This window comes from Populus trichocarpa, chromosome 1, assembly GCF_000002775.5.
Source record: "Populus trichocarpa isolate Nisqually-1 chromosome 1, P.trichocarpa_v4.1, whole genome shotgun sequence".
NCBI classification, from domain to species: domain Eukaryota; kingdom Viridiplantae; phylum Streptophyta; class Magnoliopsida; order Malpighiales; family Salicaceae; genus Populus; species Populus trichocarpa.
In genome coordinates this window covers 31,645,057-31,672,150 of record NC_037285.2, presented here as the reverse complement: position 1 = coordinate 31,672,150, position 27,094 = coordinate 31,645,057, and the positions used below count along the sequence as shown (strand labels likewise).

Sequence of the window (27,094 nt, the reverse complement as noted above, 5' to 3'; positions counted from 1 at the left end):
GACAAAATTCCTCACAAGAAAATGGATCACTTCTTTTTTCATATTATCTTTGATAACATCTGAATTTCCAAGAAAAAGCAAAATGTTGATAGTTATTTCGGACGCTTTGCTTCGATAAAAAATGGGGTCAGATTCTACATGATCAAACTTTTGGAACTTGTTAGCCCTTAAAATATCTGATCATGGCTTCTTCCTCTTCCGGAAGTCAGTGGAAGCTTGATGTCTTCTTGAATATCATAATGCCCGCAATACATTCACTGGAAATTTGTATTATGCTTTACGCATAAATGAGTCAATACTTTCCATTGATGACAAGCTTGAGAAGATGTTTCTTCTGCTCTGCTCCAAGTTGAAAAATCAAGAATTTCCCGTTATAGCTGGGCTGTGGAGGCTGATCGTAACACCTTGGAGCTCATTATAATGTTTTTTTTTTTTTTGTTGAGAAGTATATGATTTCATTGAATGCCATGACCTGGCGGCATGTGAAATTACAGAGCCTGCAGTATATTAATTTTGCAGGAACTACCAAACGAAGCAAGGTCCATACAAAGAGGACAAAACAACAAATATAGCCTAAGAAAGCAACATTGGAATCTACACAAGATAACCATCACAACAAAATCCAGGGGAAACTCTCAAGAGTCTCCAATTCATCTCTCTAGTGAATCTGAACCTTTGAAGTGGAGCACCTTTTGCAGCCTGATAAACATAAGCTGAGAGATTGATCAAAACCAAGCAATGAAATCACTGGATCTTCACACTCCCTGCTTAGCCATACAATCTGCCAGACTATTGCTCTCACGGTAAACATGAGAAAAAGTAATTGAGCCAAAAAATCTAGTCAATCTCTGAACTGTGGAGAAGAGCTCTCGGTGCATCCATGGCCTGTTATGAGAATTGTGCATCCAGCTGATTACATTGGCAGAATCAGATTCAATAGTAATATGTTTATGATGAAGAAGACAATTTGAGGCTGAGAGCTCAACAACTTTGACAACAGCTCTCAGTTCAGCTATGTTCGAATCTAGTATCCCTACTGGCAAGGAAAAAATACCAAGGAGATGACCATGGTGGTTTCGCAGGACACCACCTATACCTGAGAGTCCAGGCTTTCCAAGAGAAGAGCCATCCGCGTTCCACTTGAAGCTGTCAATGGTTGGAGGAGACCATATCACACCAATTCTAGTAATCTGAACATTGGACCAACGAATCAGACCTTCTGCCGATCTTAACAGGTCTGAAGGGGAGTAAGGAAAGTCAGGATGAAGTGCTTACAACCATAAGCATAGCCGAGTGATGATAAGGAAGAAAACTGAATCATAGTTCGGTGACTTTTGTTGAAAGATCAGGTCATTTCGAAGAAGCCAAAGGGACCACGCCACTGAGAAAAACAACATCAACCATGCTTTCTTCTGAAATTTACCATGGACCATGAAAGTCCACTGAGAGAATAAGCCTGGAAAATTCTTTGGGCAACACCATGATAATCCCCACCACTTAATGATTTTGGACCAGATAATCCAATGCTTTTGGCAATGTAAAATTAAATGATCAACCGACTCTTCCTCAACTAAACAAATAGGACAGTTAGAGTCTGAGCTATCCAAAACACCTCTTCTAACCAGCACACCTCAGGTGTTGAGTCTTTTAATAATAGCCATCCAGTAAAAGATCTCCACTTTAGGAGGGACTATACCTTTCCAGATCCCAGCAAAAGAGAAGTCATTGTTAGGATAATGAGTGGGACTTAACAGCTCACATAGAGATTTAACGGAGAATCTTCCTGATTTGTTGTCCTTCCTCATTATAATGTTCTGATTGCGGCAGAAGATGTGAGAATCCATTTGCATAAAAAAGGAAAAGGTGAGGAGATAGAGAGTGTTAGAGAATAATATAAATCATATCCTGTAAACCTCACCTAACAGGTTAAGCTATTGAGTTGAGATGGTTCCTTGACATGGTATCAAAACATTGATGACCAAGCGGTCACGAGTTCGAATCTCACCATCCCCATTTATTTGATAAAAAATATTAAGCACAAGGTAATGTGGGCCTGTGCAAGTTTCAAGCCCAAAGGGCTTTCACTTGAGGGGGTGTGTTAGAGAATAATATAAATCATATCCTGAAACCTCACCTAACAACTTAAACTATTGGGTTGAGATGGTTCCTTGACAGAGAGTCTCATTGCCGAATTCCTCTGGTATGAGAGAAATAGCCATACTTGTGCCCATTAAACAAAATTGAGTAGGATACGGTAGACAAACATTCCATGATCCAGTGCATCCATGAGGTAAAAAAGCCAAGCTCAGCATAACTTGGCACAAGAATTCCTATTAAAATCTATCAAAGTCTTTCTGCATGTCCAACTTCACTGCCCAATAATGAGATTGGCATGCTGAGAGTTTTTAAGATGATGCATGAGCGCATGTACTATCGGAATATTATCAGAGATGAGTCTTCCATGAAGGAAGGCACTCTGATGAGGACCAATTACATCATTCACGACAGTTCGCAATCCAGCAGCTAGCACTTTTGATATTATTTTGTAAAAGACTATACAGAGGCTAATAGGTCGCAATTGAGTCATGTTTTCACCACAGTACTAACCTTAGAATTAAGGATGTCACAGCTCCGTAGAATTTTTCCTCCATTAAAAAAGCTCTTGACAGCAGCACAAATATCACCACCAATTGTATCCCAATGAGCTTGGAAAAATTTTCATGTCATACCATCGCTCCCTAGAGCCTTAGTGGGGTGAATGGAGAAATCAGTTGCAACGGATGACTTTGGTTAGCCTTCACACACATGCCATTAACAACTGTCATACCAAGTTCTATCATAAAGCATATATTATAAATGGATATATGCTCTAAAAAAAACATAATACATTGATTGATCTTAATTGAATATTCTTAGTTATTTAAATATACTGTTTAGATGCTAGGGAGAAATATAGGGTTAAAATGGAGCGCTACTACATCATTAAGCAGTAGTGTTTCTGACTCTTCAGTTCGTTTAGGTGTTAATCATGAAGCACCTAATATACCATCTAACGACGTTGGCTCATTAATTATCAGTCGCAAATCTAGGGTCCCATATGCCAGGGATCCATATTTTAATAAGTTAATTGCAAAATGAAAGCCGAATTTAAACATGTAATAAAATCTAATTTTGTTCAAATATAATATTAAATTAATGTTAAAATGTTTATATAAGTTGGAGTTAATTATTTTATTTTCAGGTTTACAAACTTAAAAGCTATGAGAATAATTACATCGATGATGAAAATGTCATTAGAGGTGCCTTTTTTTCAATGGAGCCAACTTAATGATCATTAAGAATTGAGGCCTGTGGTTGAGGCTTGGTGGGGGAAGTTTAAAGTTAGTACGTAATCAATAATTTTAGTGGATGGAAGATGCTTTTAAAATTTGAAAAACTAATTATTTTATGAAAATGATTTCAAGAAAAAAATTTGGTAGGATAAGGCAAACTCAAGGGTGGCAAGACAAGTCTGAAAAAGTCACATCGTAACTAAATAAGTTTTAATGTGTGATGTATATATGTTTTTTTGTAATGTTTTAATATTTTTTTAGTTTAACAAATTCTTGAATCAGGTTGAGTGATTTCTAGTATGAGACATACACTTATGCTAAGAGAAGAACCAACTCAAATGACTTTGAGGTGTGGAAGAGAATTTTAGACCTTTCCATATCACTGAGAGCAACAATCATGCTTGCAAAACATGGATAAAACCCTTCAACTGATCTGAAATATGATCTGGATTTGTGGTTGAAGGCTGAAGCAACTAGTGTACCCGATAGGGATTGGGTTTACAATATCTCTATGACTATAGCTCGAGATATGAGATCATGCTATAGTATCTTGACTATAGGCACCTCACAATCCGGCCCGAGTCAACCATCACCAGTTGTTGAGGAGCTGGTTGAATAATGATAATTAATGAAGCAAAAAAAGAAAAGAATAGATCATGCATACTTTTACAGTCATTATCCTCCCCCTATATACATTTATAATTGATTTTTACATTATATAAAATTTATTTTTCAATTTAAATTAGTTGTTTGATGTTGTTTAATACCATTGTGAAATTGTTTTTATAGCATTTTAAAAAAAAATTTGTTTAAAGACCAATGAAATTTCTGTTGGTAAATGATCAACTTTTTTGTCGGATAATTACAGAGAGTTATTTAATGTTTTGGTGCATACTGACGAATTTCTATCGGTTAATGATAAATCTTTTCATCTGAGAATTACAGATAGTTATTAACTATTTTGGTAAATATCGATGAAATTTCTGTTTTGATCCACCCTAATGCAATCACCAATATAATATGTCATCGACATTCTGTTGGTGAAAACATTAGTGAGACATATATATTGTTGACAAAAGTATCAGTCAATATTATGTCGCTAATATTCATTTATGAATTTGACTATAAATATTGGTCGATTCATTTTTTAAGGACCAACAATATTTTTTTTTATTGTTATATTTATCGGTATAAAAATCAAGGATAAAAATTATCAACATATATGATATCAACGATGAGATATTTCTTGAAGATATGTTTCTATAAGTAGATCTATAAGTGATTAATTTTTACACCAATATAATTATTGTGTTTATAGCGACAGAATATTCCATGAGTGTTTTGAAATTTTCTGTAGTGGCTGGTTTTCCATTGTTAGTGCCCATTTGGTAACGTGGCTGCGGGTGAGGTTCACCCGCAACCACACATAATACTGTTTGGTTAAGAAGAAAAAAGTGCTTTATGGTGGTAGGACCCACTAAAAACAAAGATGGTGCCGCACGTTTTGTAGAAGCAGCATTTTGCTGCTTCTCGTGGCGGAGGAACCACAACAGTTTTTTTTTTATTTCAAAAAACCAGTGCGAGTGAATTAATTCACTCGCACTGTTTACGTGAAAAGTTTAGTTTTTTTTTTCTTGAAAAACCAGTGCAGTTAATTGATTTCACTCGCAATATTCACGTGAACATGAACAATATTTTTTTTTGTTTTTTTAAAAAATTAGTTTAAGGTGAATTAAATTTACTCGTACTGTAATCTCAATTTTATTCCTGATAATATTTTACCTAATTTTATTGCATGCTCAAAAAATCATGAAAACTGTAGTTCTTGTCGAATGAATTTTGTACGTAATGAAATTGTAAATTTATTTTTAAAAATTGAGTTGTACTCGAAAAACTAGTATTTAATATTATTTAATAACACTACATAAATTAGAAGGATATCGCATGATGACGTAGCATTTATGGAATTTGATCGCAATTCTAATTATGTTCCTGTCGGGTCCGACCAAGTTAAAAAAAAAATTCAGTTTTTATTTTTATTTTAATTGTGTTTTATTCAAAAAATTAGAAGGAGATCGTTTGATGACGCAACAAAAAATTCAGTTTTTGTTAGGGGTGAGCAAAAAAACCAAAAAACCGATTAAACCGAGAAAAAAATAACCGAAACAACCGAACCGAAAAAAAAACCGATTAAAATTTTGAAAAAACCGGCCGGTTCGGTTCGGTTTCGGTTTTATAAGAAAAAAACCGAAAAAACCGAACTGAACCGAAACCGAAAAAAACTGGAAAAAAACCAAGCCAAAACCGAGCCAAACCGAGTCAAAACCGAGCCAAACCGAAATAACCGAGCCACACCGAAAAAAACCGAGCCAAAACCGGAAAAAACCGAGCCAAAACCGGAAAAAACTAAGCCAAAACCGAGAAAACCGAGCCAAACAGAAAAACCCGAGCCAAACCGGTTTGACCCGGTTTCGGTTCGGTTTCGGTTTTTTTTTTTAAATTCGGTTTGGTTACTTTTTTTGATAAAAACCGAACCGAACCGAAAATGATCACCCCTAGTTTTCGTTGTTGCGTGCTTAAGAAATCATGAAAAATATAGTTCTTGTTGGATAGATTTCGTATGTGATGACATTGCATATAGTTTAATGGAATAATAAAAAATATTTGATATCAATATGATTTATTTCATGATGTAATAACAGTAGTTAAATCTACAATATTTAAATTAAAAATCATTAATATATATATATATATATATATATATATATATATATATATAATTATTTTATAACCTCAATTTGAAAAGTATTTTTTTAACTAAACATATTAAATTACATTTTATTTAACCTCAATTTCAATAACAGTTTTAACCAAACATATATTTTTCCAAACCAATCTCAACTAAAAATATTTTTTATAAAATATTTTTTTTAAAACCATAACCACAACAACCTCAATACCAAACACTATTCGACAACTCAGCTCCAAGTCTCCAACATCAATTAGTAGCCTGGCTGGCATCATAGCGAAGCTGTCTCTTAACAATTCTCCTGCATTGTAAGAAATTAGTAAGAAACTTATCCAGTCGTTCTTCAATGTTACCATCTCCCTTCCAGTGATTATTCCATGTGAAGGGAGGGCCTGTGGAGCCTAGGTCGATAACCCATCAACCCTTCTCCTCATTCAGACGCAAGAGAGCATTGAAATCATCTCAAATTAAGAAAAAGGATGCGAGAAATATAACATATCACCAAGCAAGGAGGCAAACTGATTTTTGCGTCTAAAATCATCACAGCTAGCATAAACTCCAACCAATTCAAAGTTGTCACATCCTCTGACCTGTTTAATCTGACATTTCAGCTGTGCCGTTCGGTTTAATAAAGAAGTGATTCAAGACCCCTTCCCTTGCAAAGGAACATCTCCATTTCAGATTTGTTGTTCTTCGTTTCAAGCAAAAGAAAAACATCTTGGGAATAGGATTGCATGATCGCTTTCAGAGTGTTGAATTGTCAGGGAATTCCTCAAGCCATGGCAATTCCAACTCAAAATATTCATATATGGGGTTGGGGCCATTTCAGGCTGGCTACCTCCTCCTCAACATGCAGTGGATCAACTGTACAGACCCGTTTCCGAGTGTCAATAATAGAGTCGCTATCCTTGGCTCGCTTGGGGCTGCTTTCTCCCTTGTCTGTATTAGTGGCTGGACACATACAAAGACAGTAGCATACCCTTTCATCCTAGCCAAATCTTTGAATCTTAAGCCTGTTCTTCTTTCCATCCAGAGTGGTTTGAGCCATGTTAAACCGCAGATCAGTAACTGAAAGGTTAGGCCTAGGCCCAGGAGCCGGCACAACCACAACGGGAATTGAATAGGTCTCTAATTTTTTATTTATTTACACTTTGGTCACTAAAATTTATCTCCTTTTACTTTCATCCTTACAAGTTGTGTTCATATGATTCTGTCTTGGTATATGTTTTGATCTGCTTGCTCTCGCATATCAGATGTGTCGAATATCTTGAAATTTAGATTGTTTTTAAAATAATAATTAAAAGATTAAGGATCAAAATTGATATTAAAAAATGTTTTTCAATTACACCATACAAAAGATATGGAAAATCTCAATTTGATCCCTCAAGTTTCATGTTTTGCATATTTGATCTCTATTTTAAACATTTATATTTTAATTATAAAATTTTATTTGTTTTACATTTTAATCCCTTGCTATTGTTAAAGGAAAGAGAGAGTCAAAAAAAAAAAAAAAAGAGAAAACACTCTTGGATGGCCCCATTACAACCATCAATAACTACAATTTTGGTAGCGAAGAATTGAGCTCCAAGAGAAGAACTCAATGAAAGTGGTTTCTACTTTCAAAAATAGATCATGACTTAAAAAATGTTTTTAATTTTTGAGTTTATTATCTAATAAAATGTCTCTTATGATTATAATTAGGGTTTTCGAGGTTGGTTTTATGTTTTTCTTTTCATGTTTTTAGGTTAAATTAAATTTGGGTTTTTAGAGTTCAAAAATCTAGCCATGATTTTTCAATCACCTGAACAACATGCAATAATTTGAAAATGTTGTAGGTGGGCGATGTGTTGTTTATTTAATTTTTTAAATAATAGAGGTGGATGACATGTCATCCATTTCTTTAAAAAATAAAAAAAACATGTGGGCCTAATATTTTTTTTTATAATGTCTCTTAATTTTTTATTTGATTTGATTTTATAATAAGACTCTCTTTAAATAATTTTATTAAAATAATTATTTGATTATGTTATAATTTTTAAATAATATTATAGTTTTTATGGAAATATTAACAAGTAGTTTTTGAATAATAATACATGAAGCTAATAGTAAATATTCTATGCGAATAAAATGTTTATTTTGTTATTTTTATTGTAATTTTTTTTATATAACTTTTTATCAAATTTATCATTCTTATATTTTTAAGATATTTGAGTCAAAATTATTTCTTCATGTTTTTTTTTTTGTTTTCTCTATTAAAACTTGTTTTTTTTTTTAATTATAACAAGTTTTTGTTTAAAATTAATATTTCTAATAGAAAAGGCATGTTTTTGTAAAATAAAAAAGAAACGCAAAAAAGTTTTGATTAAATATTTTCTTTTTTTTCCCCTCCTTAATTCAGATTAATAATTTCTTCAACCACCGACCTATTCATCAAGGACACTATTTTTCACCGACATGTGTGGTCTCTTGATTCAATTGATGATATAGGATGGTGATTTTAGGCTTAAAAACACAAATGATTCATGCCATTAATTACTAGTTGCTGCCATTGGCCAAAATGATTAAGTATTACTTAAAAAATAGTTAGTTTTTCACTGTGCAAAGCTTCATTATTCCATTTTCATAAATTATTGTAAATAAATTATGCAAAATTTTATATTTTTTTTAATTTGATTCTCAAATATTTTTTTAATTAAGATAAATTTTTTACAAGTAATTTCCAGTAAATTAGTGTTCCAAAACCAAGCCACAAATCACAAAGGTTAAATCAGTACATATTTTATGAATTCTTAGACGATGATCACGTTGCTTCATCGTGCCCTGCAGGCTGCCGAGTATGAAGGCCATTTTTTTTACATTGCTTTGTTTAATTCAATGGGGATAGAAGAGAGTAATGGTCATCTCATTGATTCATCCATGCTGCTTTTTAATTTTAAACTCCTTTCTTCTAGTAATTTGTTCATCACATAATCAAAATAATAGCAATAAATTTCGGCCTTTCCTAAAAGCTTAAAAACTGATGGGCAACCCTATTAAAAAGAATTATTATTAGAGGATGCTACCGTGCCGTAAAATTGTTTGGCACAAGACATTTTCTTACATAATCCAAAGGAATCTTCAACTGGGCATGCTCCTATCAATACAAAAGTATACCAGCTATTATCTCTATAAATAGATGAATATTAACCATGATTCTTCCTCAACCAAACCCCATAAAACATCTTCTATTTGCCTTGGCTCGCTAGCAAAAAAGAAATGGCTTCAAGTATTGTTTTGTTGAGTCTTCTGTGTTTCAGCCTGATATCGTACCAAGCTATTGCTTCAAGAACAATGGATCCCACAAAAGGATTCACCTCCCTTCCTCTAGATCAATCAAATTTCGAAGTTCAGTGGCCATATAATATGCAAGAGGATCAAAGATACAGCTTCGAAAATGGCATTCGTAGGATGTGGGTTTACTCCAATGACAAGCCTCATTTCCCTACTAGTCATACTAGACCTCGTACTGAGATCCGGATACAGGTAAGAGATCTGCTGTGCTGAAACTCATAAATTTAGAGACCGAATGCTTGGATTTGTAATTATCTTTATAGTTATAGGAAAACTGCATGTAAGGTCAGTTTTGAAATATAAATTACCAATAAATCTTATGTTTATAAGTATAAAATTATCTTTCTGCTAACAGGGATACGATTACTCTTCTGGTGTGTGGCAATTCGAAGGATATGGGTACGTACCAAGCGGCACATCTGGTGTGTGCATCATGCAAGTCTTTGGAGCAACTGGTCATGCCTCAACCCTAATGCTTAGAACCTACAATGGTGACCTATATTATTACAGTGATAAAGTCATTGTCAAGAACATTTATGACAGATGGTTTCGAGTTAATGTGATCCATGACGTTGATGCTGATAAACTACATATATACATAGACGGGGCTCTGGTGTATGAAGCAGAAGGACGTGGAGGGGAATCTCACTACTTCAAATGTGGAGTTTATGAGCAGGATGATGGTTCTCACTATATGGAATCTCGTTGGAAAGGAATCAAGGTTCTAAAAAAGATGTAATGGTTCTGAAAAGTATAATATTTAAAGTATAAAGTTGTTCATGTATATGGAATTGATGGAGTAAAATTACTAAAATATTTTCTATATGTGAAAACACTTTATAGTTCCATTTTTCTTTATTTTCTATCATTTGTTTGTAATGTATCTCTAGTTTTACACATTGGGTCAAAATTTGTTAAGGTGACCCCTACATTTAATTAAAGATGATTTAATTAAAACTTTAAAGGGTATAGTTTAATTGATCAGGTTTTAAGTTTGCTCTTTAAAGGTCATCAATTCGAGTCTCACAAACCTCATAGCCACTGGAGGCTTACATAATCGTTAACTTCAAGACACATGAGATTAATCGAGGTGCGTACAAATTAGCCCGAACACCTACATTAATAATAATAAAAAGTGATTTAATTAAGCTTTTATATCCAATTTCTTTACTAAGTAAACTGTCACATGAATGTAATTTTAATGACTAGACTGGATAAAAGACCTTAAATTTATTTTAATCGAAAGTGCCAAGGTTAATTTGGCCAAATTTAAAACCAACACCTTTCATATGATATTTTTTAGATCGAATGACTTTATAAGTAATTGTATCCAAAAAAATTAAGGCATAACAATAGCTCGATTAATCTAGTGATTATAAATGTTTGAACGGACCAATATGCCAACCTATTCTAATTAAATTAATTTCAAAAATCAATGCTAACGATACATATGAATCCGTGAAGGATGAAAGGGACTCATTAGTATGGTATCTATGATTTTAAAAACTGAGCACATTTAAATAATAACCATAGAAATGACTCGTGAATATGATTTTTCCCTACATAAATAATTTATAGCCACAAGATTCTGAAGCTATTTGCATGTCTTTAACAAAGACAGATGCCCTTTTGTCTCGAGGGACAACGGCTTGTAATATATAATCATGGAAGAAAACAACTGTCCCATTAGAAAAGGTGAAACAAAAATCGGACTTTCATGACAAAAAAACAATTGGATTTTTTTTCGGCATATGAACGATTCTACAATCCACAATTAATATACTTGGGCAATGTTTTTTCTTTTTCTTTTTTGTAATTAATTTCTCAGTACCTTTTACTATGAGCTTAGTCGTTAGTTATTGTGCTTCACACTCTCCCGACTATTCAAAACAACCTTCACTTGATCAGTGCTTCATTTCACATCTCCTTCCTGTTCTCTGTGCATTCTCGAAAAGAAGAGATGGCTTCGTTTTCCCACCTTGCTCTACCAATCACCATCAGTTTTCTTCCTCTCATCTGCCAGTCAATTGGCTGGCCAATAGATCCAACTCACGGCTTCACACAGCTCCCATTTAACACATCTTTTTACCATATCCAAAAGCCTTACAACTTGCCTGAAACTGATCGGTATAGCTTCTTCAGTGGCATCCACAAGCTATGGGTGTACTCCACAGACGAACCTCTGTCCAAAAATAGCCCAACCAAGCCTCGAACAGAAATCATTATTAGTGTAGAACATTAACAAAACTATTTATCATCATATTATTATTCCTTTATTTACCTTGTAATTTTATTCAATCTTTTGTTTGCGTAGGGATATAATTATTCTTCTGGTGTGTGGCAATTTGAAGGGTATGGATACGTGCCATGTGGAACATCAGGAGTTTGTATCATGCAAGTGTTTGGAGCTGGTGGGAATCATGCAACATCCTTGATGCTCAGAGTCTATAATGGTACACTATATTATTACAGGGAAGCGGCCATTGTTCCAAACATCTATGATAGATGGTTTCGAGTAAATGTGATCCATGATGTTGATGCTTCGAAAATTAAGGTCTTTATTGATGGGGTTTTCATGTATGAGGCACTTGGGCGTGGAGGGGAATTTCATTACTTCAAGTGTGGAGTTTATGCTCAGAATGATGATTCTTCCTATATGGAGTCTCGATGGAAGGGAATCAAGATTCTGAAAAAAAGTGATTGATCATGTTATTTGTTCTTTGTTTGGACATTGAAAGTGTGATGCAACAATGATGAAATAAAGACAAGTAATATATGTATGCTTTAGTTCTTGTTCATTATTAAGTCCTGTTATAATAATGGAGTTATATTATTAAGTCCTGTTGTCCTAAGAATTAATTCACACAATTGTTCGATTAATCACTATAAATCAAGAATTAAATATAGAAAAATCAAGAATTTTTTAAATGAGAAAACTAAGGGTTATTTGAGATTAATTTCTCATTTATCCATAATTTATTTATTTAAAATAAATTTCCAACATTTCTTTAAGATGACAAGCATGGATGAATGGATTTGCTATTAACACATGTGTTTGCTCTTCAGTTAAAACGGAGCTGTAGGCAATAATCACATGATTGGAACTTGCTTGGTCATTGGGGATACGCAAGACACATGTGTTTGCTCTTCAGTTAAAGCGGAGCTGTAGGCAATAATTCACAAGTTCATGGAACTTTCTCCAAAGTGATCTTCCAATCGACGTATAAGAAAACCAAACTAGCAACCTGGAAATGGAACCACCCAAAGAATTACAAAGTCTATGAACATTGCATTTGACAACCGAATGGTAAAAAGCTGAATATAGAAAATCTTTCAAATTTGCCATAAACCAACTTCTCCCATTGACTAAGAACCTATAATAGTGCTCTAGATTGGTTAATATAGGAGGATTTTTAGGAGAAAAATTATCTGTTACTTAGTTATTTTTAGTTTTTTCTATTTACTTTAATTAGGAAGATACTAGATAGGTGGCCCGTGATATGCTGCGGGCTGATCTAAATTTTCTCAACGCAAGAAAATAATATTCAAATGATGATAATTCGAGATAAATCGGGTTAAATTTACTAAAGCATGTCTCACGATATAAGACCGAAACAACCAGCGGAAAGGAAAACAAAAAGAAATCGTAAAGTTCAAGATCCATAATAACCTAATGTCAAAGATAGAAAAAAAAAAACCCCGAGCTAACCCGAGTTAACTTTACCAACCCGCCATCGTAATAACCGAACAGAAAGAAAAACAAAAAAATAACAAAGATCAAGGGCAAATTATTCTATGCAAAATGATGAAATAAAAAAAAAACTTATAAGAAAATCAAGGAAAAAAAATCAGACTTCCAAAAGAAGCACTTAACAAAAAATATCAAAGTTAAATAAAAAAAACTTAGTAAAAAAATACAAGTTAACTCAGGTTAACTTTATCTTCCTTTCTATTTAATTAATTAGGATGTATAGGGTGATGTTTATCTTCCCTATTACTTAGTTAACTCTTTACACAGAACATTTGAAGACCAATTGGAGTTATAAGTTAACATAAAACCTCAAGGGGCGTGGCGTGATGGCAAAGAGCTAAAGATCTATACAGCAGGTTTCGAGTTCGAGTCAAGGCGTGTACCTCTTGTAAGAGTCTGGAACAGTCGGAGTTTTACTCACTCATCTGAGCCCACAAAGTGCGCTTTTCGGGGGGTGAGATTTACTCGAATCCAAAAAAAAAAAGTTACTATAAAACTATATGACAACTCATTTTTCCTGTCTTACCCCTTTTTTGTTGTTAGCTTGCCTCGATATTCACATACGAACATAGGAAATTAGATTTTATTTTAAATCAATTCAGAATTTTTATCATATCAAGCTAGATTATTACCTTAATATATTTTGTTTTCCAACTCTGATAGATCTAGATCCAAAGTTAACTCACCGGGCCAATCCTGAAGTTATAACTAAGCCATTAAATGAGGTGTAAAATAAAAACCTTCATCTCTCTTAGTATCTCTAAATTTTCTTCTCCTCCCTCATGAATTCTGTTCGGGAAGGGAAGGTGAGGAAAAACTGAAATATTGGGAAAAAATAAATTAAAGCTCCTTTTGTCTACTTCCATGTGTTGCTATGCACGCACTGATATAAATTCACATTTTGTTAAGCCCAGTTTCATATATCAAAAAAAATTTTATAATTTATATTTAATATTAGTATATTAAAATAATTTAAAATAAAATAAAAAAATTAATTTTTTTAAAAAAATACAGTTCAATCACGCTGCGGAATATTTCAGAGACTATTACTTTTGAAAGTAATAATTTGAATGCAATTATCATGATAAGTTCATTTTTCATATTCTTCTACAGGGAAGTTCATTTTTTAATGTTAAACTATGAGTTACAATATCTCAAACTACGTGTGAATCTTCAACTTCGCCATTAATCTCAAAATACCACATAGAATCTCAAGTAAAGTCAAAACCTTTTTAATGGATAAAAATCATACAAAATTCTAAAATTTAATGTTGAGATGATTATAGTCGCAAGCTTTAGAAGCAACAATCAGGCCTTAAAAATAATAATAATATATATATGGTTTCTCTCTACAAAGTTAAGTCATTTGACTCATCTGGAACATTTTTTTCTCAACGATACTCTCTATAATTACACTCACCTACAAGGGAGGGGCATTTCCTTGCAGGGGCCGGGGCCCCTGCTAGCCCCCCCTCCCTCCACCGCTATGTGTGTGTGTGTCTATATATATATATATATATATATATATAACAATATTCAACGAGTTATTGAATGAGGGAATTTTATAATAATTATTAACTGTATTTGACTTAAAAAACATGAAAAAAACATACACAAAATAACATTTAATATGCTTATTAATTTATTCATGATATGCATGGATTTTTATTAAAGCTCCTTTTGTCTACTTCCATGTGTTGCTATGCACGCACTGATATAAATTCACATTTTGTTAAGCCCAGTTTCATATATCAAAAAAAATTTTATAATTTATATTTAATATTAGTATATTAAAATAATTTAAAATAAAATAAAAAAATTAATTTTTTTAAAAAAATACAGTTCAATCACGCTGCGGAATATTTCAGAGACTATTACTTTTGAAAGTAATAATTTGAATGCAATTATCATGATAAGTTCATTTTTCATATTCTTCTACAGGGAAGTTCATAGTCATAACACGCGCGCACACAAAAAAAATAAAATGTATCGACGAATAATGTACGGACCAAAAGATTTCTCATCCTCACATATTTCTATTGGGCCATGCCCTTTTATTCCATCATTAATAATCTTCACTTGGTATTGACCAATTAGATGACGTGGCATGAAAAATTTTTAAAATAAAAAAATTCAGGAGGAGGAGGAGAGAAGAAGAAGACGTCAAAATATGTGATTTGTGTGTTGTATTTAATGGTTAAATTGGACCAAATATAATTAAGGGATTGTTTGTACAATTTAGCCATGAAATGGTGATGAAGAAAACTCTTATTCGGTAACCTAAAAAGAAGGGAAGTGAGGCGGCTAATACGTACCTTGTCAAGTTTCAAACCTAATTATATATTCTTGAGCAAATTGTGATTTTATTTTTGTAATTATAAACTTTAAAGATGTGAGGGAACCATGGCAGATCGTTCTCCTCAGTCCTCACCCTTTCATTATTAGGGTTTGAAAATAAAAAAAATAAAAAATTGAATGGAAAAATCAGTTAAAATGCACTCATAAAGTCAAAAGTCTTGGTTCAATGCTTAGCTTCTTAGAGGAGTTAACATTCATTCCCAAAGTCAAGTTTTTTGCTTTAAATTAATTAGAAGCAATAAAAAAATTAATTTTTTTAAAAAGTGCGGTTGGACCCATTCCCAAATATATACCTTTTAAATAATGAACTGAAATTCAATGATTTAAATTCTTGAAGCATGATGGTCATGTTCTCTTAGAAACAAAGAAGTTCAATCCCTCAAGCTTCCAATATTTTAGAGAGTATAGCTTTTGAAAGTAATGATTTGAATGCAATAATCATGACGAGAGAAAAACCAGTCCGCGCTCCATTTTGGCAACTACAAGCTAGCTCTTTCAATCTTCTTGTTACGTACTCATAATTTTTCATGTTCTTGTATTTATATTCAAGTTTGGTTCTTCATTCTTTCATTGCCTAAAACCCATACTTAACCCTTTTCCTTTGTTCCTCAACTCACTCTACAAAAATGGCTTCCAGTACTATTCTCTCAGCCCTGATCATATCTCTCAGCCTTCTGGAGTTCATGCCACACCATGCCATTGCTGATCCCGCAGATGGGTTCACCTCCCTTTCATTGGATCGATCCAACTTTGTCATTCATAAGCCTTATGACGTATCTGAAAGTGAGCGATATAGCTTCCAAAATGGCATCCACAAGCTGTGGGTTTACTCTGCTGACAAGCCTTTCATGTCTGGGAGCAATACCAGTCCCAGGACTGAGGTCCGCGTTCGAGTAAGTACCATGCATAATATATATATATACGTGACAGTATCCAGAAATTTGCTACAATTAAGTAAATATCTGAAAGAGGATCCCTCTTGAATTTCTGGGCTCCAGCTCAAAATTGTTTGTAACTTTTCTCCACTTGCTGATCAACGATGATATATGACTCACTCAATCTATGTTCAACAGGGATATGACTACACTTCTGGTGTGTGGCAATTTGAAGGATATGCATACGTGCCATCAGGCACAACTGGTGTGTCCATCATGCAAATCTTCGGAGGCGCTAGCGCAGCCACAACCATGATGCTTAGAGTCTACAATGGAGCACTATCTTACTACAGGACTCCAATTGCTCAAAACATATATGATAGATGGTTTAGAGTCAACGTAATCCATGATGCTGGTGCCCCAAAAGTCAAGGTCTACATTGATGGGTCATTGGTGCACGAAGCTGATGGGAATGGGGCTTCATCCCATTACTTCAAATTTGGAGTCTATGCACAGGATGGTGCGTCCGATTATATGGAGTCTCGTTGGAGGGGAATCAAGGTTCTAAGGAAGTAATTATGGATATACGTGCCTTGTTCACATAAATGTAGAAGGCATTATTAATTAGTCTTGGAATAAAATTAAAAAAAAAAAACTATAGTCGTAATAATAATAATAACAGTTAGATAATATTATCCAGCTAGATTAATTTTGTTTTTTTTTTTTAAATTGCAAGATACTTCATGCTGGTTTTCATAATTTAAATTTAAAAAATGTCTTATATATAAAGAGGTTACGACGTAAGATTGTGGATTACATGAAATAAAATATATTATTTGTATGAATATTCTTTAAAATAAGTCTCCTAACATTCATATATATATATATATATATAAAGCAATATTCAACGCGTTATTGAATGAGGGAATTTTATAATAATTATTAACTGTATTTGACTAAAAAGCATGAAAATAACATACACAAAATAACATTTAATATGCTTATTAATTTATTCATGATATGCATGGATTTTTATTAATTATGTATGTATTTTTTAAATACACATACTCTTAATATATTAATATAATTTGATTTAACAAAATTATAAAAAAAAATGTTTCCATTAATAAAAAATAATATCCGATGGACCTTTCCAATGCATAAAATACAAGTCCAATCTCCTCCACTGCGATTTGAAGGCTGCAATCCTGGCCCATCCCAACATTCCTCTCATTCGATCTCAACCACATATCATAAATCCTCCATTCATAATCCAATGGCTGGAAATCCATTTACACCCCCAATATAAACCCCACCACACCTAATCTACTCTCTACCCTCTCCCATTCAAGAGCTCCAAAACCCCGCCAAAACTAACAGAAAATCCTGACTACCTCAACATAATTCTCTCTCTAACAGCTCCCTCCTTCCCACTCTCTCAAGAAAAATGGAACCCCAAGACTTCATGATCATCAAATCAACGGCCAAGATTCTCCTCCACATCCTCCTTCTCTCTCTCCTCCACCAAATCACAACCGCTAAACTCACCGACCAAGAACTTGACTTTGCCCTCTTTTCCCTCCGATCACACGGCTACACACTTTTCCCCAACGCCATCGCCACATCTGATCTCCGCCTCCAATTCCTCAACCAATCAAACCACGCCAAGTCGTCATTCTCAACCTTCACTCTCTTTTCCCCGCCTGACTCCCTCCTCTTCTCTCTTGATCTTGCCTCCGCTGCTTCTCACTACACCAAATCCCTCTCCCTCCACGTGTCACCCTTTCGCCTGTCGACTTCAGATCTAAGAAACTTGACCGCCTCCTCCGGTGGGGCCTCCATTGACTCTTTGGTGCCGAATCACCGTCTCTTGATCTATAACTCTCTGGCTCACGTAAACGGTACCGTTGTGGAGTCCGTTTTGGTTAATCGGGTTCGGGTTTCAGTTCCGGATCTTTTTCTCGGTCGTTCCATTGCTGTTCATGGACTTGACGGCATTATTGTTGCTGGATTCGAAGACAGAGTCCAAGACACGTCGTTTGAGGCTGCGACGTCGTCTCAGATTGACGCTATTTGGTCTGAGGAGCTGAATTCTCCACTGGCGGGGAGGAGGAATGGTGACAGGAGAGGGAACAATCGCCGAGGGCGGATCCTTAACGGAGGCACTCGCGGTGATGTTGTTTCGCATGGTGCATTTGCAAGTTTTAATCACCATTAATTTTTTGTTAGTTTCCGTTATTTTTTTCCTGTTAGGGTCTGTTTGGATTTTGTAGCACTAATGGATTCTTTACTTCGATATTTTTGAAAGAATCCAAACAGAGCCTTAATTTGCTCTGAATATTTTTTTTTTGGATTCAGAGCCTGTTTGGATGCTGAGAAATTGGTGGGATTGTTTTCTTGGCATGTTTTTCTTAACCAAACAGTTTATGACCCAAAATATTAGTTGGAAATGTGGGCCATTCAGATTCTGTAAACAAAAAGAGATTATTGCGTAACTTTTTTTGATAATCAGTATTGATATTTCATTGGAAAATTATTTGCATAAGAACTATAAAAAAAGGAAACATGGAAACTAGGAATCGAAATCGAACTGTTCGGATCATTTTATTTAGTTTCTGAGAATAATTAGTAGAGGCTTCAAGTGTGGTTGGGAAAAAAAATGGGTTCTGGTGGTGGAGAAGATGAATGAGCAGTGGCATCGCAGTAGCCGCGCAGGATATCACCTTCTTGAACGGTGAAACCAAGGGAGGCAAGCATGGAAGGCCAGCAATGGTGTCCGATGATGCGGATGGCGTGGCAGCAGCTAGGGCGGAGATAAGTCTCGCCGTTAAGGAAGAAGAGAAGGACATTGGAGATGCAGGATTGGAGGTGGAGTAAGGAGCCCCAGCAGGTCGTTTCTTCGTTGTCTAACCGGAGACGGGTAGCGAGAGTTGTGTGGGTGGAGACTTGAGGGTGTGCCGCCATCATGGGCATGGAGGCTGTGGAGCATGTGAGGAAGAAAGTGAGCAAGAGCTTGAAAGAGAAATCCATTGGAGACAGAGAGGAATGCAAAGGATGTTGCGTGGAGGAGATGGAGTTCGTAGTTTGATTTTATAGACGACGAGATTGAATTGTTTATGATTATGGGGAGCTTAAGAGACTGAAAAGGAGTGAATGGGAGATTTATTGAGGATTTTGAGAGATCAGGAGCTCTAGTAACTGCTAATAATACAGCAGATGAAGGGTTTAGCTGTTTTGTAAGTTACTGGATTATGAATTAAGCATTTCATAATAGTCATTGATGATGATGTCTTCAGGTAGCTTTTGCGGTATATGGATCGTCCTGCTCGTTCAGTTGGCTAGGAACTGTAGAAATTGATTGATGACAGATGATGCAGACACACGGTGCCTGTGGGCATGGCCATTTTTTTTGTTAACTGAAGAGAAAGAATGTCTCATGAAAGAGTTGGGAGTCACTGTATGCGTTTGCTGCATTTGCTATTGCATTGGATTCACTAAAAACTGAACCCGTGCTAGTGTCTCCTACCATATGATCCTCTCGCTGGTGCTGGTCTGCTCTGTCAAGGTAGTCTATCCGCTAGCACCATCAACTCCGAGACAAGTTAGCTTCTCTAGAATCTCCTGCATAAAAAACCTAATCAATATTAATTAATTTAACGTAGAGCAATTTCAATCTGACCTTAGGCCTTGAGCAGAATCTGTTGTGACAAGGATGATGAACAAGACAACACTGTTAGCATCATCCAACTTGGAAACAACTTTGCATCTCAAATTAAAGGGAATTTTTGTTCATATCGCTTTCAGTCACATAGTTCTTCATAATAGTATCATTGTTGTCAAATGTTTTGTGAAGGTACATTACCGGAACAGTGATGCAAATCTGGTTGCTCTGGAATTACCCTAACCTTGACCCCCTCTGTGACAAATTTAACCTTGGAAATTATAAGGGTTCAAGAACCCGACTTTGCTTAAAGGGAATGCTATTTTTTGCACTATAAGATGAAATAATGTTAAGTTTTCAAAATCCCACATCAACCATCAACTCTTGTGTAGACATAGATTAGAAAATGTAAAGGCTTGAATTAACTTCATTGATCAGGATCGGAAGATAGGATGGGATTATCTATCTGATCATCCTTGATCGATGTATGTTGTGGTTGTCGATCCCTTGATTCTTGTTGATTGATCAGTGATGTATGAAATCATTAATTAACACGTACGGACTATGGAGAGAAAACTAAAACATTAAGAAAGCACAACTTTATTCGTCAAGCATAAACACTACATCATCATGACACCAAACTTGAACAACATTGAAGACTCAAACGTGGAAAGCAAAAACAACAGAAAACAGGCAAATTCAACAAAAAACACACAAGACCCTGGAATACAAAGCTAGTAGACTAGACATCATCGACTCTCTTTAAACCAGCATAGGCTGATATTGAGCAGGAGCGCCAGCAGCAAGAGGTGAAGGAGCAGAAGCAGGACTAAAATAAATAGAAGGTGAATTAGGAGAAGCATCACAGTATCCTCTAAGTATGTTTCCTTCCTCATCTGTGAAGCCAAGAGAAGTAAACATGGCAGGCCAGCAATTATGAGTGATAGTATGAATAGCGCGACAACAGTCAGGGCCAATATCAGCCTGGCCAGTCATGAAAAACAAGACAATCTCATTTGTGCAAGATTTTATCTCCACGAGTGCATTCCAGCACTCCACAAGGCTGCCCTCGTCTTCAAGTCTTGCTGAAAGGCTGTTGAAGCCTGGTTTGTTAATGAGAATGTCTCTAGCTGCAGTTGAAATATTGGTTGAGATCAGCAATGTGAGAGACAAGAAGAGAGCAAGATTCTTGAAAGCTGCCATGATTTTGCTTGTGTTTGTGTAAGAGGAAATGAAGAATGGAGGGAGATGCGTAGGTTCGAGAATTTGTGGGGGTATTTATATATAGTTTGTAGAGAGTTGGCAAGGGAGATGAGAGGGCTCGTTGGAAGAAAAAACAAAAACGGTGATTAGTGGTATTTAATCCAAATAGTTTAAGAGGAGATGGTGGGTTTCTTAAGTTGTAACTGATAAATTATTTTTTGATTAATTTTCCTAATCCTAATCTCTTTTTTTTATACCTTTTTTTAACAAAAACAATTATCGGTTTATATTAACCAAAAAGAAGAAGAAAGAAATTGGTGTGTTCCTATTTAGTTTTTTATTATTATTAGACAAAAGATAGAGAAAATAGAGAAACTGAAGATATATGGCTTTTTATCAGCTTTTGTTAGTTACTTAGCATGTATCGAAATATTTGGAAAACTATACAAAAGATACAGAAATACTAGCATTTTAACTCATGTTCTGCCATGGGTTAGATTTGTTTTTCAATAAAAAATTAAATATACAAGTTTCTCCACTGCATTTTCTTAAATAAAAAAAATCAACTATAAATTGAAAAATTAATACATGCATTTAACTAAATAAATTGTAAACTATTTGTGTTAATAAATAAATAAATAAATAAGTCATTAGAGATAACTAAATATCAAAATAAAAAAATAAGAGACAAATATAGATTAAAATATTTGATTTCGCAATACGGGTTAATATGTCTTTTAAGGTGTTTGGATTTTTATATTATTTATTTCACTTTTATTTTAATTATGTTATATTATTATTTAATATTTGATTAAAATTGTCAATATATAATTAGTTAAAATATTTTACTTATGATTTTATGATTTTACGATTAGAGTTTACGATCCGAGTTTATATTATATATTTCGTGTCGTGTCAAAAAAACGTTCTTAACAACCTTGCAAAATATCTTCATTGCTAGCATTTATTTTTGTTTTGAGAAGGGAAAAATAGAAAAAAAACAATATTGAGATATTATGGACATCCATAGTGTTTTTTCCACATGTTTTAGAGTTTTTTTTAAAAAAATTTATTATGTAATTTTCAAAATAAATCAATGAGTTCATAATTGAATAAATAATATTCTCTTATAAATACAAAGATGAATTCTCATGTCCAAACTATGTAATTCAAAAATTGGCCAGGAAAGAACTAGGATTACTAAATTATTGAGTTAACTTATGGATTATTAGATAAACTCGTGGTTTACTAGAGTAACACTGCTGATTATTAGGTAAATTCTTTCTATTAAAACAACATTGTTTTGTTATTTCCTTTTATTTTCTTGACTTTCACTTACTTGTATTTGAATTGGATTCAACTAGGTCAATCAAGTTTTACATAGTTAATATTTTATTTGATTTAATTAAAAACATAATCTGAGTAAGGCTTCTGATCATAAATTTTTTAGGTCAATTTGTCAAATTAGATTAAATTTAGTAATTATAATTAAAAAATATATATATAAAAAATTTAAAAGTAAAATTAAAACCGCATATTTATATAAAAAAAATTAAAATAAAATTGAACCACACTCATAAAAAAATTCACAATAAATAATTCAAAATCTACAGTATTGTGTCATTTACTAATAATATCAAAACAAGAAACACCGAATAGTCTCATAGCATAACTTCTTGGTCCATATTTGTTTGGGCTCGGCCTAGTTTGTTGTGGGCCTAAGTTTGCGAATAAAAAATTAAGTCCACCTGCCTCAAACACTGTTGGTCTTCTTTCTCCCTTCTTCAGACGACAAAGCTTTCAGCTTTCTTTCCCTTCCCTTTCCCGCCCTGAAAAAACCGAAGAATCAATCAATCGAGAGAGAGAGGGAGAGAGAGATGAGCGACGTCTCGGAACTGCCAAATAAGGAGGCAAACGTGCTGAAAGGTCACGAAGGAGGAGTCTTAGCCGCAAGATTCAACGGTGACGGAAATTATTGCCTGAGTTGCGGCAAAGACCGCACCATTCGTCTTTGGAATCCTCACCGCGGAATCCACATTAAGACCTACAAATCTCACGGTCGTGAAGTTCGCGATGTTCACGTCACCCAGTAAGATAAAATAAATCTTTTTTGTTTTAATTTTATTAATACTGGAATTGCTTCGATTTCTTTTTAATTTTAATTTTTTTGGTATTTTTTAAAAGGGATAATTCGAAATTAGTTTCTTGTGGAGGAGACCGACAAGTGTTTTACTGGGATGTGGCTACTGGTCGTGTAATTCGGAAATTCCGAGGACATGGTAGTGAGGTAATTTTTTTTGAAGGTTGTTTAATGAGTTCCGAGGACATGGTAGTGAGGTAATTTTTTTTTAAGGTTGTTTAATGAGTATATGGGATGTATTTTTCAGTTGTATTTATGTTGTTTTTGTTTTGATGTAGGTGAATGCTGTGAAATTTAATGAGTATGCATCTGTTGTGGTATCAGCAGGTTATGATCAATCATTGCGTGCTTGGGATTGTAGATCTCATAGTACTGAGCCAATTCAGGTGCTTTATGTTTCTGAATTTGTTACTATAAATTGTGAATATGTAGGTGCGGTGGTTGATCTTCAAAACTTGGTGAATTTTTTTCCAGATCATTGACACGTTTTCAGATAGTGTGATGTCTGTGTGTTTGACGAAAACTGAAATCATTGCTGGAAGTGTTGATGGTACTGTTAGAACATTCGACATTCGTATTGGGAGGTATCTATAGGTGTTGGGATTTGATAAAGTTGGTGTTGTCGGATTGTTATCATTGGATTAATGATGGTGGTCTTTTGCGTTATTTGTGTAGAGAAATATCTGATAACTTGGGGCATCCTGTCAACTGTATCTCGATGTCAAATGATGGTAACTGCATATTAGCGAGTTGCTTGGATTCTACTTTGCGCCTATTGGACAGGTGAATTCTCATGCTTTTATGAATAAGTCTCATAGTTTCTGTTGTCTGATGTTTGTCTGCCTTGTTTTACTGGTTCCTGATGGCAGAACTACAGGCGAGCTTTTGCAAGAATATAAAGGACATATATGCAAGGTTAGTTGGCCAAACCTCTTGTTATTTTGAGATCACAATAATAAGTTGAAAACTTGTCAATGTCTCAAGTTCCATTCTCCATTGTTCTTCACTTCTAATTGTTATTATTATTATTATTATTTTGTTGTTATTGGTGGGTGATTCTGCATCAGTCATACAAGTTGGATTGCTGCCTCACCAACACTGACGCCCATGTAGCTGGTGGCTCAGAGGATGGCTACATTTACTTCTGGGATCTTGTGGATGCGTCTGTGTTGTCACGTTTCCGAGCTCATTCCTCAGTGGTAAAGTTGTTAAGCATATTTATTTGATAACTGCAGCAAATTTCCACTTTTTTTCACCTCTATTCTAAATAACATTTAGTTTGCTTATTGAAATGATTCAAATTACATGTTTGTGCTTAAGTTCGTGCAGTTTTAGCTAGTTTTGCCATGCTTCAAGATGTGGAATGTTGTATACACTGTTGGTCTTTTGTAACGGTTCCAAACCATTTGTGAGCCATATTATAATTTTTTTACACAATATTTACCTTTTTTCCTGATTAAATCTTCGATTCTTACTATAGTGAGTTCCTGAAACTTTAACTTTCACCTTTTGTTGAATGACCTTTTTGGTGGGTGATCTGTGCTTGACATCAGAAAGCTGCAACGAACTTCTCAAACCTTGTATATCATATAGTTGCTGGCATGAACTATTGAGTATCGTTAGATGGTGATCTTATAAAAAAGATCATTTCGAATCACAAGACTGATCTCTCTTTTTAAAATTTTTTTATTTTTTTTTGCTGTAATTTGTGTATAATCAAATACCATGGGTTCATTGCTGCGTACTGCAACTAGGACTATCAATTGTAGAAAGGAATTGCTATTGCATGATGCTGATTTATAGACTTTTAGAAGGAATTCACACCTGACAGTCGATGGTTTTTGTGGCTGTTTTTGGCAGGTAACAAGTGTGAGTTACCATCCAACTGACAACTGCATGGTAAGCGCCTCTGTAGATGGCACAATTAAGGTTTGGAAAACATGAGAAAGAAGGGAGCAAGTATTCTTGATACCAAGCTGCAATTCCATACCATTTACATGAACATAAACAAGAAAGAAGCTCGTTAAGGTCCAACCAAACCCTCTCCTGTAGCGAGATTCACTTTGTTGCCACATCAATTCTACTTTTTTTTCTGAGAATTTTGTACCCATTTGACAGTCCATGTAAAACATCGGTGTTGTATTGTGTATCACGGGTTCCATTTAAAAAGTAGTGGAAACTTGGTTTCTAGCATCATCACCTAATACTTGTTTATCCACTGCTCTTGAGCAAGTTTACTGTGCAGCAGACATTAGTTTTTTTTTTTTTTTTATATAAAAAAAAAATTATTGATGGCAAGCGATATCTTCAAATCAGTTTGTACATCGATCGGACTCGCTTTTCATATCAGCTTGGAGCATTCAGTCTTAAGATTTGAATTCAATGAATCAATGAAGGGAGCAAATCTCTTGATTTGATAAGTTATTTATAAAATGCTTTTTCAATGTATCTAGCATAGTTTTTAAACTCGGGTTCCGGGTTTTGATCGGGTTGGCCGGGTCAATCCATATTTTTAAAAAAATTCAAAACGGCGTCGTTTTAGTAAAAAAAAAAGTTAATGGGTTGTAACCGGGTTTTTGACTGGGTTTTGCCGGGTTAACGGGGTCACCGGGTCAACCTGCTGGGTTGACCGGGTCTTGATTTTTTCTATTTTTTATCAATCCGGCCCGGTTTCAGCTCCAAATTGATCGGGTTCCGAATTGACCCGTCGGATCTAGCCGGATTTCAAAACTATAGTATCAAAAGTTCATTGGGTGGTGGGCCAGATTTTAAAATTATGGCATCAAGAGTTCACTGGGTGGTGTGGTTGAAAGTATTTAGTATAGTTTTTCATGTGTTAAATTTTAATTATAAAAACTATAATTTATTTTTGAAAAAACCCGCCGTTAACAGTAAAGAATACCACAACATCAACTACTTCAAACGGAAGAGAATTTAACCCCGCCAGATTTTCCTTGTGAGCCACGATGGCAAGAGTTACATGTAGGGTGGCTGTTAGGCACATTGAAAGAATAAGTATATATTAACTATATAAATGGAAAGAGATCGATCACCTAGTGGCTGTAGTTTAGTGGTGAGAATTCCACGTTGTGGCCGTGGAGACCTGGGCTCGAATCCCAGCAGCCACAAATGTTTCCGACCTTAGCTCAGTTGGTAGAGCGGAGGACTGTAGTTGTTGCTGTCATCCTTAGGTCGCTGGTTCGAATCCGGCAGGTCGGATATTCCTTTTTTTTTTTTTTTTTTATTAACCTAGATAAAAATTTCATGTGCCACAACCACTCCATGAAGGACACACAAGAACTGACATGTCTTGATCTTCTTATTCTCTTTTATCTAAGCAAATTGTGTTCTCCAAGCTGAAAGACACCTGCCCTACCTCACCTTATTAGGTGTAAGACAACAGGGCCAGGAAGCCATGCAAACTAAAGAATGATATGTGTCATTCACTCACCTTTCCGACTAGCTAGTTGCATGCCTTCAACCCATAAATAGCCAATCCCTTTTGCATAAACCAGCTATAGTACCATGGCTATGTCTAATCCCCTGCTCTGTCTGTTCTTGTCATCTTCCATGGCTCCCTGGCTCAACATCAAGTGCCAACTCAATAAGCTTGATGCCCTCATCAACCCTGATAGCCGTGTGGAATCTCAAGCTGGCGTGACTGAATCCTGGAATCCTAACCATTAGCAGTTCCA

At 34.7% G+C, this 27,094-nt stretch overlaps 5 protein-coding genes and 2 non-coding genes across 7 annotated transcripts; 6 read left to right on the top strand and 1 right to left on the bottom strand.

Annotated features, from left to right (window-relative positions):
• Positions 1–9,336: 9,336 nt before the first annotated feature.
• Positions 9,337–10,150, top strand: LOC7465015 (citrate-binding protein). The gene is made up of 2 exons (XM_002298685.3): positions 9,337–9,603; positions 9,767–10,150. The coding sequence occupies exons 1-2, from the start codon at positions 9,337–9,339 to the stop codon at positions 10,148–10,150; spliced, it is 651 nt and encodes a 216-aa protein (XP_002298721.2).
• A 1,046-nt stretch (positions 10,151–11,196) lies between these two features.
• On the top strand, positions 11,197–12,242 carry LOC7492036 (citrate-binding protein). Its single transcript, XM_024595890.2, has 2 exons — positions 11,197–11,641; positions 11,726–12,242. Exons 1-2 carry the CDS (start codon positions 11,372–11,374, stop codon positions 12,113–12,115), a joined length of 660 nt encoding a protein of 219 aa, XP_024451658.1. The 5' UTR covers positions 11,197–11,371; the 3' UTR covers positions 12,116–12,242.
• A 3,664-nt stretch (positions 12,243–15,906) lies between these two features.
• LOC112326487 (citrate-binding protein) lies at positions 15,907–17,106 on the top strand. The gene is made up of 2 exons (XM_024594476.2): positions 15,907–16,413; positions 16,594–17,106. Exons 1-2 carry the CDS (start codon positions 16,147–16,149, stop codon positions 16,969–16,971), a joined length of 645 nt encoding a protein of 214 aa, XP_024450244.1. The 5' UTR covers positions 15,907–16,146; the 3' UTR covers positions 16,972–17,106.
• Positions 17,107–20,729: 3,623 nt separating this feature from the next.
• On the bottom strand, positions 20,730–21,282 carry LOC7465016 (egg cell-secreted protein 1.2). The gene has a single exon (XM_002300177.3). The coding sequence runs from the start codon at positions 21,257–21,259 to the stop codon at positions 20,819–20,821; it is 441 nt and encodes a 146-aa protein (XP_002300213.1). The 5' UTR covers positions 21,260–21,282; the 3' UTR covers positions 20,730–20,818.
• Positions 21,283–23,010: 1,728 nt separating this feature from the next.
• LOC7465017 (uncharacterized) lies at positions 23,011–25,643 on the top strand. The gene is made up of 8 exons (XM_002298689.4): positions 23,011–23,348; positions 23,444–23,546; positions 23,678–23,785; positions 23,874–23,983; positions 24,075–24,182; positions 24,269–24,314; positions 24,467–24,598; positions 25,260–25,643. Exons 1-8 carry the CDS (start codon positions 23,137–23,139, stop codon positions 25,341–25,343), a joined length of 903 nt encoding a protein of 300 aa, XP_002298725.1. The 5' UTR covers positions 23,011–23,136; the 3' UTR covers positions 25,344–25,643.
• Positions 25,644–26,455: 812 nt separating this feature from the next.
• Positions 26,456–26,527, top strand: TRNAH-GUG (transfer RNA histidin (anticodon GUG)). The gene has a single exon. It is a non-coding gene; the product is annotated as a tRNA-His (tRNA).
• A 7-nt stretch (positions 26,528–26,534) lies between these two features.
• TRNAY-GUA (transfer RNA tyrosine (anticodon GUA)) lies at positions 26,535–26,618 on the top strand. Its single transcript is given in 2 exon segments — positions 26,535–26,571; positions 26,583–26,618. It is a non-coding gene; the product is annotated as a tRNA-Tyr (tRNA).
• Positions 26,619–27,094: the final 476 nt, after the last annotated feature.

What these genes read in the sequence shown, in the direction of transcription:
- LOC7465017 (XM_002298689.4), top strand. Translation starts at nt 23,137, where the DNA reads ATGAGCGACGTCTCGGAACTGCCAAATAAGGAGGCAAACGTGCTGAAA. An exon ending in TTCGACATTCGTATTGGGAG is followed by an intron (nt 23,984 to 24,074) that starts GTATCTATAGGT and finishes TTATTTGTGTAG; the next exon opens with AGAAATATCTGATAACTTGG. An exon ending in ATAAAGGACATATATGCAAG is followed by an intron (nt 24,315 to 24,466) that starts GTTAGTTGGCCA and finishes ATTCTGCATCAG; the next exon opens with TCATACAAGTTGGATTGCTG.
- LOC7465015 (XM_002298685.3), top strand. Translation starts at nt 9,337, where the DNA reads ATGGCTTCAAGTATTGTTTTGTTGAGTCTTCTGTGTTTCAGCCTGATA. An exon ending in GTACTGAGATCCGGATACAG is followed by an intron (nt 9,604 to 9,766) that starts GTAAGAGATCTG and finishes TTCTGCTAACAG; the next exon opens with GGATACGATTACTCTTCTGG.
- LOC112326487 (XM_024594476.2), top strand. Translation starts at nt 16,147, where the DNA reads ATGGCTTCCAGTACTATTCTCTCAGCCCTGATCATATCTCTCAGCCTT. An exon ending in GGACTGAGGTCCGCGTTCGA is followed by an intron (nt 16,414 to 16,593) that starts GTAAGTACCATG and finishes TATGTTCAACAG; the next exon opens with GGATATGACTACACTTCTGG.
- LOC7492036 (XM_024595890.2), top strand. Translation starts at nt 11,372, where the DNA reads ATGGCTTCGTTTTCCCACCTTGCTCTACCAATCACCATCAGTTTTCTT. An exon ending in GAACAGAAATCATTATTAGT is followed by an intron (nt 11,642 to 11,725) that starts GTAGAACATTAA and finishes TTGTTTGCGTAG; the next exon opens with GGATATAATTATTCTTCTGG.
- LOC7465016 (XM_002300177.3), bottom strand. Translation starts at nt 21,259, where the DNA reads ATGGCAGCTTTCAAGAATCTTGCTCTCTTCTTGTCTCTCACATTGCTG.